The 13,804-nt window shown below is 46.0% G+C and overlaps 1 protein-coding gene across 1 annotated transcript in view; it reads left to right on the top strand.

Annotated features, from left to right (window-relative positions):
* Positions 1–9,748, top strand: part of OTOL1 (otolin 1) — a 47,196-nt gene extending 37,448 nt beyond the window's left edge. Inside the window, exons 5-8 of the mRNA XM_088669905.1 lie at positions 3,311–3,688; positions 6,462–6,551; positions 7,412–7,483; positions 8,850–9,748. Of these exons, the coding sequence (XP_088526031.1) occupies positions 3,311–3,688; positions 6,462–6,551; positions 7,412–7,483; positions 8,850–9,748 (1,439 nt within the window). The remainder of the gene's footprint in view (positions 1–3,310; positions 3,689–6,461; positions 6,552–7,411; positions 7,484–8,849) is intronic.
* The last annotated feature ends 4,056 nt before the right edge of the window (positions 9,749–13,804 follow it).

Below are 13,804 nucleotides of genomic sequence, written 5' to 3' on the forward strand. Positions count from 1 at the left end.
TGGAGGCGGGTTCACTAGGGATACTGCGGCATAACACAAATTTATCTCTCACTTCCATGTTATTTGCCAACTCCAACCCTCCCCACCCCTGGAAATGAGTGCTAAACACGTTCTATATTTTGCTGTATTTCTGGAAGTGGCTTTTTGTCATGTGAAAGCGCAAACCTAATGCAGAAATTAAACAGTTAGGGAAATGTCAGGAAAATGCAGCCCAAGGCAATAATCTCCTCGCATAGTGAGTTTGTAGTCTCATGTTTTTAAGGGTTTCTCTGAAATTATACCCATTTCCTCACCGGAAAGATGAGTGCTTTTTCTCCAAACACAACTCCCCTCTCCTCCTCCATGTGATACTTCTCCCTCAGAATAATAATAATAATAATAATAATAATAATAATAATACCCCCCCCCCAATCTGGCTGGGTTTCCCCAGCCACTCTGGGCGGCTCCCAACAGAATATTAAGAACACGATAAAACATAAAACATTAAAAACTTCCCTAAACAGGGTTGCCTTCAGATGACTTCTAAAAGTTAGATACCATGGTTGTTTATTTCCTTGATGTCTGATGGGGCGGGTGCCACTACCGAGAAGGCCCTCTTCCTTAAACATATGAATGGAATTCTCTGGTTCTTGGTATAAATGAATCAGCCATACAATATGCAATAGATAGCAGGTATTAAAGGCTTTTTCACACAGTTTTTTTTAAAAAGGAGAATAGCTAAAAATGTAGCTATTTGTATAGGACAAAGAGGTACTTATACCAAACAAGTATAATCAGTGCTTTTTCTTTTTTCTAGAGAAAAAGGTGTCAGAACACAGCTTCCTCAGAAGACCCACCCCAAAGAGAGTCTGTGAGGCTTGTTGAGGCTGCTCTGCTGAGGCATGGAGAGAGGTTTCTGTGCCTCAGTTGAGCAGCTTAAGAAGTACCCCCGTCTCTCTAGCTCCTGTGAGCCGGAGCAGCAAGGGGAATTGATCAGCTGAGGCACGTTTTCCCCAGGGCCGGCCCTAAGGCAAGGCTGGGTGGCGCAATGTGCCAGGGCGCCGGGCTGCCAGGGGGGGCACCGGAGGGATCTTCGCGCCACGGCGCCAGGGCTCCATATATGCTTAAGACGGCCCTGGGTGTGTGGGTTTCCCCACACACCAGCTATAAGCTGGGAGGTTGACAAGCTTCCGCAAAGCCGAGCTGCACATCTAGCTTGTGAAGAGACCTTCTCTGGAGACTGTAGAGGATGTCCCCTTTGGGCTCTGGAGAGGGTTTCCTCATGAGCCAGAGGCGCAACAGGGCTTTGCTGAGGCTGTTCAAGTCTCTCCCCACGTGTCAAGTCTCTCCCCCCTTAGACTGACTCTGAAGAAAATTTCTAACTAAACACTAGAGATGGAAGGATCTGTCATTTTCAGTTCCCTCTATTTCTCATTTTCCCAATCTCAAATTAAGTTCACCACATTTCTGCATCAACTTTTGTAAACACTGGCTGGAGAACTGCATTGCATTTCAGTTCAGCTTGATCAATTTGTCTTTAACTGGGACCTGGATTTCTCCCCCTCCCTATGGAAGGCTTCCTGTGTAATTACAGTGGAACCTCAGTTTATGAACACCTCGGTTTACGAATTTTCGGTTTACGAACACCGCGGACCCATCTGGAACGGATCAATTCACTTTCCATTACTTTCAATGGGAAAGTTCGCTTCAGTTTATGAACGCTTCAGTTTATGAACAGACTTCCGGAACCAATTACACCCATGCTTCGGGTCAAGTACGCTTCAGGTTGAGTACTCCGCGGACCCGTTTGGAACGGATTAATCCACTTTCCATTACTTTCAATGGGAAAGTTCGCTTCAGTTTATGAACGCTTCAGTTTATGAACAGACTTCCAGAACCAATTGTGTTCATAAACCGAGGTACCACTGTATGAACTTCCTGTGACTTCTGAATATATGGGGAGCCTATGCGCCTACCAGTATATGCACACAAATCATCCTTTTCCGTGATCGGACCCAATGGTGCCTTGCAAGAGCAGTCAGACCAACTCAGGATCCAACAGATGCAAGCCTGGTTCAGTCCTTCCCCCTCTCTCCCTCAGTAATACATCATTTCAGGGCCCTCTGACTGTCACAAGTGGGGATCTCACCATGACACACCTACCTCTCCATCCACCCTTACATTTGGAGGGTGGAAGGGGAAGCTCCTCACAAGGAAAGTAATAATTGCTTCATTCCATTGGCCATGGCCAGGGGAAGGAGGACTCAGACAGAAGAGGTGGGCAGAGGGACACTTGTACGCAATCCAGTACCCTCCAGTCCAGCAGAAGCTGGAGTTTGGGATTGTTCTGGCCATCTTGTTTATAGGTCAAAGGAAAAAAATATATGGACAGCTGGCCAAGCCCTGACCTAAGAGATACAACTGATCACAGAGATCGGGCTGTTCTGATAAAAAGGACGTAGTTATTATGGAGAACATAATTGGGGCTCTGTAATGAAAATAATGCTGAAACAGGCCCGACTCCTGAAGCCAACAGTCCTGCGTATTTGATAGTTTGTACTCATGCGATTAATTAGTTATTGGAAGAGTTTTCTTATCTTGGGTAGGAAAGAGCAGAGCCTGGGTAACTGAGTGGAGTGTGCTTTGGTGTGGGCCAATGTTATTAGAGATAAAGAAAGGCTGTGCATAAGGAAGCATATAGGGTAAAGAAATGTTTAATTAGTTGAGATAGACCTACAGTGCTTTAAGAGTCAGGCCTTGCTATCTTTTGGTGCAAGGTGGCGAACCTGGAGGCAACGTTAACTGTGCACTAGCTTGCTATTTCAGCAATATACAAGGTAGAAGCCCTTGCTATTTCAGCAAAATACATTAGCGTTTGAAGATCTAAATGACTTAGTCCCCAAATATTTGACAGTCTGTCACCCAAATCCCTATGGACCCCCCTAGATGTTAAGATCAGCAGAACTTTCCTCTTCTTGGTGCTTCTATCTTCCTCAGAAATGGGGATGGCGGTGGCCAAGGAGAGGGCATTATCTGTGATAGCCCCTAAATTGTGGAATTGCCTTCTTGGAAAGATGGTTCTGGCTTCTTTGCTATGCAGCTTTCAGCAGATGCTGAAAACCCAAGCCTTTGGCACCTGAGACATGTCTTTCCAGGACTCATCCTACTCCTACTGCGACTGTAATGTGTTGTAACTGCATTTAATTCTGAATTGTTGTAACCCTCCCTGGGACCTGCTGGTGAAGGGTAGGTAATATATATATATTTACTAGTAGTGGTAGAAATAGTAGGAATACTCTGAAGGTGTGACTGTTGCATCAATCTTTTCCAGCAGCTGCAGGCATGTGGAACATGCACTGGTGGTGTGCTGTCTTGGCAGTGGTAACCACTGTTGCTAAACTGAGCACAGAGGGCAAAAGTACCCCATCGCCCAAGTTCACGAAGATAAAAGTGGCTGGCATGGAAGACGCTGACGGCCTTGGTGCTTCCGATGCTTCACCCACTGAAGACAACCATTTCACTGAACCAGCAGAGACAAGCGACTCCACCATGGAGCTGTCCACTCCAAACTACGCCTTCCGAACAGCCACCACTCTCTTCCCTTTTGAAAACTTCACCCTCGACTCATCCGACTTCTTCTTTAACTGCTGTGATTGCTGTGCTGCCACCCCAGGGGAGAAGGGCGAACCCGGAGAGCGAGGATTGCCAGGTATGGGAAGGCAAATGCATGACTGAGTGATTTACGATGGCCTTTTGCCATTCACATTTCCAGGCTGAAATAAGCAAGGTGTGTGTGTGTGTGTGTGTGTGTGTGAGAGAGAGAGAGAGAGAGAGAGAGAGAAATAGATGCAAACATTTTATTTAACCACAAGTCAAGCACTTGTGGAAAGAGAGATAATAATTAATAATAATAATAATAATAATAATAATAATAATAATAATAATAATAATTTATTATATATACCCCGCTCATCTGGCCGGGTTTCCCCAGCCACTCTGGGCGGCTTCCAACCGAATATTAAAACAGTACAGCATTAAACATTAAAAACTACCCTAAACAAGGCCGCCTTCAGTTGTCTTCTAAAGGTAAAATAGTTACTTATTGCCTTGACATCTGCTGGGAGGGCGTTCCACAGGACGGGTGCCACTACCGAGAAGGCCCTCTGTCTGGTTCCCTGTAACCTCACTTCTCGCAATGAGGGAACCGCCAGAAGGCCCTCGGTACTAGATCTCAGTGTCCGGGCTGAATGGTGGGGGTGGAGACGCTCCTCCAGGTATACAGGACCGAGGCCATTTAGGGCTTTAAAGGTCAGCACCAACACTTTGAATTGTGCTCGGAAACGTACTGGGAGCCAATGTAGATCTCTCAGGACCGGTGTTATGTGGTCCCGGCAGCCACTCCCAGTCACCAGTCTAGCTGCCGCATTCTGGATTGATTGCAGTTTCCGGGTCACCTTCAAAGGTAGCCCCACGTAGAGTGCATTGCAGTAGTCCAAGCGGGAGATAACCAGAGCATGCGGTGCCATGATCAAGGTAAAGCTAGAATATATGAAAATATAGATTTTAAAAAGGCAACACAGGATCTGTTTGTCTCACGCATCTGGTGGAAAAGTATACTGCTGCTGAAACAGTTCTTAAATTATTTGGGAGCTGGTGAGTAAAAAAAAAGAGCAGCTTGGTGAAATCCTTAAGCCCTGCTCTTCAATTTTAACCAAATCACCCCTGAAACTTTCTGGGAGAGCATTCGAAACTCGCTTTGGGGTGCCAGTGTCACTGGAGCAGTGTGTCAGCAGTAAATCACATGGAATAAGTGAAGTTAACTCTTTATTAGAAGAAGCAAGGTTCGCTCAGGAGTACCAGGTCTAATGGGCACAGCAACTCTTCTCGGTTGATCTTGCCCCTATGAGGCAGTTGTGGAGACTGAAAGTCCCCGCCTTCCCACAGCTGCCCAAGTCTCCTCCTTTCCCAGGTTTTCCCAAGCAATCTGAGGGGGGGGGGGTGAGGGGAGGAGAGCTTGTCGCAGCAGGAGGAGGAGATACCATGGCTTCTTCACCAACCTGACACATCTTTGCCTCTTGGCCTCCTTCCTCTCCTGCTTCTGCTTCTGGACTTCTCTCTGCCAGAGGCTCTTCCTGCTCATTTTACCCTGTTAGCTCTGCAGCTTCCAACACCTCCTCCTCCTCCCAGTCCTCTCCCTTGTCTCCCTCTGAACACCACCATTCCCTGGGCTCCGAGCCTTTCCCCCCTTGGGGTTCCCTAGCTGGTGCCTTCCACCATTCCTCTGCATCTGGCCAGTCCATGACACAGAGCTACTCCTTTTGCCCACTGCATGTGGGCATTCTGGGGTATGGAGGTGGGTATTGAGCCAACTTGGAATCTATTGGATCCTGAACCAATCTGGCTGCCATCACATGATGGCAGGAGGCCTGATCACTGCACCAGCTCCATGCCAGTGCAGTGATCTGCTTGCCCACCCTTTCATCCTGGCTGCTGTGTGTGGCAGGGCTAAAGATGCAGCAGAGTTAAGTTGTCTCCCTAAAACAGTACCTAAGTAACTAAGGTGACTAGCACAAAACTCCCCTTCTTCAGGCCCCTCTGTAACCTTTGAGCATTCCAGCATTCCTGGAATACTGTGTCCAGTTCTGGGCACCACAGTTCAAGAAGGATACTGACAAGCTGGAACGTGTCCAGACGAGGGCAACCAAAATGGTCAAAGGCCTGGAAATGATGCCTTATGAGGAACGGCTTAGGGAGCTGGACATGTTTAGGTGAAGGGGTGATATGATAGCCATGTTCAAATATATAAAAGGATGTCATATAGAAGAGGGTGAAAGGTTGTTTTCTGCTGCTCCAGAGAAGCGGACACAGAGCAATGGATTCAAGCTACTGTACAAGAAAAAAGATTCCACCTAAACATTAGGAAGAACTTCCTGACAGTAAGAGCTGTTTGACAGTGGAATTTGCTGCCCAGGAGTGTGGTGGAGTCTTCTTCTTTGGAGGTCTTTAAGTGGAGGCTTGACAGCCATCTGTCAGGAATGCTTTGATGGTGTTTCCTGCTTGGCAGGGGGTTGGACTGGATGGCCCTTGTGGTCTCTTCCAACTCTATGATTCTATGATTTAGCTTCCATGGCTAATGACCTATGCATCTCTCTTAGGATTTCAAAAGTCTGCTAGTTTGATAACAACAACATCAATGAGTAATCTTCATTCTTATTTAGTGTCTGTGAAACTAGATGCAGTGTAAAGGAGACTATATCAATGCCTTGTTGGAAAACTTTTGTGGTCATGCAACTTGCTTCCAGGGCCTGTTGCTTTGTTACAGCAAAAGCAAAAGCAACACAACATCTTGTGGAACTTTCGAGACCAACAAACTGTGTCACGGCATAAGTCTCACAAGATATTGAAGTGGTTAGCCCTCAAGATGCTACAAGACTTTTTGTTTTGCCTGCAGCAGATTTTTCAAATGTCCTCTCTGTAAATAGGTCTGAAAGGAGAGGCGGGAGAAAAAGGACTTCAGGGTCTACCAGGAAGTCCTGGACTACAAGGTGCGAGAGGATTCAAAGGAGACAAAGGTATGGACACTGATGAAGTGAGCTGTTTGAAAAATGAATGGGGATTACAGTAGTTTTGCACAGGAATGTCTTCGGAGCGCAAAATGAAGGAAACACAACATCTTTCACATTTTCAGGCTTGAACCTCTTTTTTCAGCTTCTGACCTCCAATAGGGTTAGCATCATCAGCATCATCTTGCCCTTCACCCTCAGGTTCCAGACTGGGCTACAACCCACAGTGTTAAAAAAAGGGTCTAAAACAACTTACAATCATAGACAGTGGCATAGCATGGGTCCCCCCCACCCCAAAGGGCTGGATGCTTTGGGTGCAAAACTATTAGGGGTGCAAAATTTCAAAAGAAGAAAAAATAGCACATCCTCCCCCTCAGCTTGCGCCTTTCTCAGGAGGCAGGGAATGCTCTTCGTTGCGCACTCTGAGGAGGAGGTGGCGGGTGTGATTGAGCGAGACGAGGCCAGCCAGTCAAGCAATTAACCAACCAACCAACCAACCAACCAAGGTTGGATGGCCAACTGTCAGGGATTAGAGTAGCTGCAATTCCTGCATTGCAGGGGGTTGGACCAGATGACCCTTGGATCAAACTCTACAATTCTATGATTCCAGCAGAATTTATTCTATTTGTTTGACCATCTTTGTATCAGGAAACCTTCTTTCACAGGTCATAATTACCCGACGAACAATTGAATTCATGGAATGCAACCTAAAATGTTTATTTGCACTTACTATGTTTATTTGGAACGAGACGTGCCCTCATTGTAAGTCAAAGGCAAGAGATGAAATGTGGTGTATATAAGTCATTTGACATGTAGGGGCATTGCAAAGAACACCAATAACAGAACATACTATTGTAAAAATGTCACAGGAGATAAAGGAGAACATGGAGCCCAAGGAGCAAATGGAATCCCGGGATTTCCAGGCAAGACAGGAGAACAAGGTATGCCACATTAAATTTGATGAGAGTTGGAGAGATAGGGCTGTTCATAAAGCATAAAACTTTTACACTCTCTTTGAACCCAGTCTCTTCCAATGGCCACAAGTTGTCACCATATGCCCAGCTGTCCCATGTTAATGCTCAGCACAGATTGTATACTGCTTATAGCGGATCAGTGCTGAGTACTGGGGTGGGAGGTGGATGAATGGGTGACTGACTGGGGCTGGGGCATGTCATGTGACACCACCACCCCATATATGTGTGTGTGTGTGTGTGTGGGGGCAAGTCAGTGCCCCTGCTTCACATGTACAGTTCTACGCCTAATGGACCTTTGCAAAGAACAGTATCCTCTTTTGTGATAGGAGGGGCCAGGGAAACCAGGTAATCACACACCTGTGAAGCCCTGCATCATGTTCTGGGAGATGTGTGAGGTATTTGGAGGGGGTGCTGCGAGCCGACTTCTCCTTGGAACAGCTAAGAACTATAGTGGTCCTCAGGTGCTCCCAGTCCCAATCTCACCACGCGTTCCTCTCCCTCACCAACCTGCTGATAAATGTTGGATAGCTGCCATATACCGAGTCAGACGATTGGTCCATCTAGCTCACTATTGTCCACAGTGAGTGACAGTGGCTCTCCAGGGTGGTAGTAGATAGAGGACATTCCCAGGCCTACCTAGAGATGCCAGGGATTGAATCTGGAACCTCCTGCATGCAAATAAGATGCTCTGCCACTGAGCTATAGGCCCTTGCTATTCACAGAGCGTTCCCATTGGGATTGCTCCTCAGCATTTATTTAGGCCAACCAGCCATGCTGAGCAGGGAGGAGGCCTGCAGGAAATTAGCCTGTGGGTTAATTCATGAACTAGGCCACAATGTCTAATAATAATAATAATAATAATAATAATAATAATAATAATAATAATATTTTAATAATATTTTATTTATACCCCACCCTCTGCAGCCAAAATTGGGCTCAGGGCAGCTAACACTAGATATAAAACACTAGCTTAAGATGGAACTTACCCTGTTTCTCCAAAAATAAGACGTAGCCATAAAATAAGCCGTAGCAGGATTTTTAAGCATTCAAGGAATATAAGCCATACCCCGAAAATAAGACATAGTGATAGGTGCAGCAGCAATGCCGGCCACGGCAGGAGGAGGAGGAGGAGGGAAAAAATAAGACATCCCCTGAAAATAAGCCATAGTGGTTTTTTTTGAGGAAAAATAAATATAAGACAGTGTCTTATTTTCAGAGAAACACGGTAAAAACAAGATTAAATGCAACATTTAAAATTAAAATTGAAATGCAAATTAAACCTTGTGGTTTACTTGACCCCGTGACCCTATATTTGTGTCTTTACTATTTCTAGGTGAAATGGGATTCAAAGGAGACAAAGGAAACTATGGCCTGCCCGGCGCCAAGGGGCAAAAGGGCAATAAGGGCGAACTGTGTGAGAACGGCACCAAAGGAGAGAAGGGAGATAAAGGGGAGCTGGGATTGCCAGGGATCGATGGGGAAAATGGGGAGAAGGGAGAAAAGGGGGAGCTTGGGGAAAAGGGCTACTGTGGAGATCCTGGAGATAAGGGCGATAGGGGAGAATGGGGGGAGATTGGGCCCAAAGGGGACAAAGGTGTCAAAGGAGACATGGGGGTCGAGGGTATCCATGGGATGGATGGGCAGAAGGGAGAAAAAGGCGACCAAGGTTTTAGGGGGGACAAAGGTGACCCAGGGCCAATTGGGATAATGGGACCCCCAGGGGTGAAAGGAGCGGCCGGCTTCAAAGGAATCAGGGGACCACCTGGGAAGAAAGGCGCCAAAGGTCCGAAGGGGTCAAAGGGCGAGGTCTCAAGCCCCCCCAGATCAGCTTTCAGTGTTGGCCTGTCCAAGCCTTTCCCACCTCCTAACACACCTATTAAGTTTGACAAGATTCTGTACAATGACCAGGAAGATTACAATCCCTCAACGGGGAAATTTAATTGCACCATCGCTGGGGCTTATATCTTCTCCTACCACATGACCATCCGAGGGCGGCCTGCCCGCATCAGCATTGTGTGCCAAAACAGGAAGATGGTCAGGTCTCGGGAGACCTTGTATGGGCAAGAGATAGACCAGGCTTCCTTCCTAACCATTCTGAAATTAAACATAGGGGATCAAGTTTGGCTTGAGGTCACGCGAGACTGGAACGGGGTTTATGTTAGTGCTGAAGATGACAGCATATTTTCTGGTTTCCTCTTATATCCTGATGAAATGCTTGACACCTTACTATAAGTATGGCATCTGGATTTGAATGCATCACCAAGAATCCCCCCTTTCTCTCTTGTTTATTTTAAAAAAGCATATTTTATAATCCATATCATAGTCCGCAATCCACATATTTATATTTCTTTTAAAAAGGCATGTTTATTAATTGTATTGCACTAAAGAACTTAGAATCTATTTCAGAGTAAAATTTTATTGTTGCATAATAAATTGTAATAAAAGTTTTATTTTTGGCAGTGGTCTGGTTCAGCTAGTTCCCCTGATGTTCTCCAGATGTTTTGGCCTGCGGTTCCCTTAATCCAGGCAAGTCCAAAGTCTGTTTTGGGGGGCCTAATCCGGCCTGCCGGTTAATTCAATCCGGCCCCCATGGCAGTATATGTCCTGGGGTAAAATCCTAAAAAAAGCTCAACAACTTCAATCCTAAAGAAAGGTCAACAACTTTGGTCGGCCCTCGCGCATGTTCACTTGATCAAATCTGGCCCTCTTTGAAAAAAGTTTGGGCACAGCCAACAGTCAGGGACAACAGGAGTTGTGGTCCAACAACATCCAGAAAACACCAGGTTGTGGGAGGTTGTGCTGGAAAAAACCTCCAAAAGGAGTTCATGTTTTAATTTTTAGCTAATTTTTAGCTAATGACAACTAACTTTGTCATTGGTTTGAGCTTTTGTGTACATGCACACTTCTTCAGATACCAATGCACATGGAAGTTCATACCAATGACAAACTTATTTGGTCTCTAAGGTGCTCCTGGAAGGAATTTTTAAATTTTGTTTTGACTACGGCAGACCAACACGGCTACCTACCTGTAACTAAAATTATTCTGTGATCTCAACTTAGTTTTAGATTAAGGTCAAGCTCTGCATTCCTTCTGCAGTCGTGACCTTCCTTGGAGTGGGCATTGCTATTGTAGAATCTGAAAATGCTTGCAGGATGTTACCTAAAGGTATCCGCATCCAATAGCTAAAAATATATTGTGCTCATTTCTTCCAGTCACATTAATCGTTTTAAGAAAGTTTGTTGATCAATCCAATATCATCAAGTGCATTGAAATTTGATGTAGAAATTGTATCGTATAATCAATGTATTAAAATAAGTCTATTCGCTCATCAAATTGCTTTTGTACTTAAGTAAATTGCATTCCTTGGAGTGTTCTATAATAAAGTAATATGACTGTTTGATTGCAAGTGTTTCTTCTGCATAATATATAGATGTGAAACAAAATGGGACACAAATTGTGGTAATCAAGTGGTGAGGAAGCACATGAAGAATGCAAATGTGCGAACCAATTCTCCGTATGGTTTGGGAGGCATGAACAGTCATTTTCCTCACAGAAGATGCATTATGGCAACGTTTGGCAATGGCTAACCAGTGGCATTGGCCCTGTTTATATATAAGGCTAAGTGGTGGCTTGTCTAGCATAAGTGCCTCTTGCTTGAGTGTCCAAACTTGCAGGGCGATTTTAAGCCATGGTTTGTTGTTGGTCTATAAATCATGGCTTAACTGTGGTTTCTCATTACATCAGAACCCAGCTTCCTGGCTTAACTTTGGCTTGTTTTAGTGTGCCTCCGTAATTGCTTGCCAAGCTACAGAGGTGTGAGGCAAGAGCAGCTCTCCAGATGGTAGTCCTCTCTCTTCCTTCTGCCTGCCACCAGCCAACTCCCCCTGCATCAAATCCTCCACAATAAGCAAAGTATGAAAGCAATGCTTCTGCTGTTTTGCTAACATTTATGCAGCAATGCATGCTGAAAACAGAAGGTAAAGATTACCTCAAGTTGATCATCTGCTCAGTGTAAAACAAGCAGCTCTTGTTTTACACTGGGAACAAAAAGGTACTTTTTCCTGCCAAGCCTAGATCCTCTGCTATTGGACTACCAAACAACATTTCTTGAGCCCTTGTCTGAAAACCTCCTCCTGCCTCTCTTTAGCTTCATAACGTCTCCTTAACCCACACTTGTGTCTTTTACTCTGTTATTTACCCTCACCCTGGCACTGGGAAGCAGACTACTGTGCCTGCCTCACAAGGTCTTTCCAAACCGCCTCCCAAAATATATCAGATGGAGGCAGCGCTGTTCTTTCTGTTCACAGCGGGGGCTGCAATGACACAGAGGACTGAACGAAAAGGCTCCACCCGTGTTATTAGCCCTCTCTCCAGGAGCATCACGTTCAGGGGCTAATATAGTTTGTTTTCAGACAAGTGTTCCTGGTAGCTTGAAACTACGCTGGAAACATGGCGATTTACCCAGATGGAGATTGCAACTGCCACAGTCGCCTTAATAAGCTGCTTGATGTAATCATCTAACAGCAGTGTGCGCTCCTTGTAGGATGTGCCATTTGTCACTGTCATTAACCTGTGGGAAGCAGGGGGTGAAAGTGGTTGTACACTGATAGCAAAAGAAGGAAAGTTAATGATTTTGCCTAGCTGGGTTGCAGGAAAGATTTCTCTGTGTGAGATCTCTCTATCATATCTATCTATCTATCTATCTATCTATCTATCTATCTATCTATCTATCTATCTATCTACCTATCTACTGTATCTATCTACTGTATCTATCTATCTATCTATCTATCTATCTATCTATCTATCTATCATCTATCTATCTATCATCTATCTATCTATCTATCTATCTATCTATCTATCTATCTATCTATCATCTATCTATCTATTATCTATCTATCTATCTATCTATCTATCTATCTATCTATCTATCTATCTATCTATCTACTATCATCTATATGATAGATATACAGGATGTGAAAATGCCGGGATGTGTGTGTGTGCATTTGTGTGTACAGCAGGTGTGGGAACATTTGCCCCCCCAGATACTGCTGAACTGCAACTCCCATCATCCCTGAACATTGGTCAGGCTTCCTAGGGCTGATGGGAGTTGTAGTTCAGCAACTTCTTGAAGGCCAAACGTCCCTCACCCTCACTGGTATGTTTGTGTGTTGCATGTATTTGCTCATGGGTGAGAAACTGTGGAGCGACAGTGTCCATTGACAGCTTTGGCCTGGCCCACATTTTGACCCTGCTCACCCCTCAAGAAGCTGGCAACAATGACCGTTCCCCACACAAAGGGGAGGCGCATTTTGCGCAGTCGCGCGCAGCCCCCTGGGATCCTTGAGGCAGCCCTGGAGGTTTGGAAGCCGGCACTGCCTACCTGGGGCTGGATATTGGTATTCTCCGCCCACGCAGTTAGCCATCCAATCCAGCTCAGGGAGGCGGGCCGGGGGGATTGGCCAGGTAGGAACAGGCAGCCTTACCTTGCACACAGTGAAGTGGAGCCATTCTTGGGAAGCAGCCGACGGATTCAGAGCTTTGCGGGGGTGGTATCGGCCACGTATCCAGATAGAGCCTGGCACCTCTATAATTACCTGCTTATTATTTTGAATGCGGAAGCCATGGCAGGCGAAAAGGTGGCGCTCGCCTACGATCACTCCTTCAGGGAACGTGCAGCCCAAGACCCCACGTTTAGATGGGATGTCCAGGATGGCAAAGCATGGTCTGAGCTCGTTGCACCATACTTTGAAAAACCATCTGATTACGTGAAACAGCAAAAACCGGCTGCCAAGACTCCGAGGAGGTCATGCTGGGAGTATAATAATGGGGAAAAGTGTTGTTTTGCACATGAGTGCGAGCGTGGCAGTGGTGCCCACCCCACCACCAAATGCTTTTGGGGAAGGAAGCCTTTTCGTGGCCCCCGTGGCACAGGTACAGGCGCGTCCTAGAATGGATACGGGGGCGGAGCATCCTCGGGTGCATCCAGCTCCCAGCCGGCAAAAGGCAACTCTCGGAAATAACCAACTTCTTTCCCTAGCCCCCTCACCTATCTCTCTTCCAGCCATGTTGCCGTTTCTACACGAATACCCCAACAGAGAGGCGGCAAAATACATCGAGGAGGGTTTTAGAGAGGGCTTTAGGATACCCGTGTTAGGCACATAGACGCACCCAACCAGAAGTCAGTACGCAAGATGCCACACATTGCGGAAAATAAAATCGCCAAGGAATGCCGACTTGGGCGCGTGGCGGGTCCTTTTGCAGAGCCTCCATTTCCTAACCTCGTGGTA

This window comes from Zootoca vivipara, chromosome 5, assembly GCF_965207765.1.
Source record: "Zootoca vivipara chromosome 5, rZooViv2.hap1.1, whole genome shotgun sequence".
Lineage (NCBI taxonomy): Eukaryota > Metazoa > Chordata > Lepidosauria > Squamata > Lacertidae > Zootoca > Zootoca vivipara.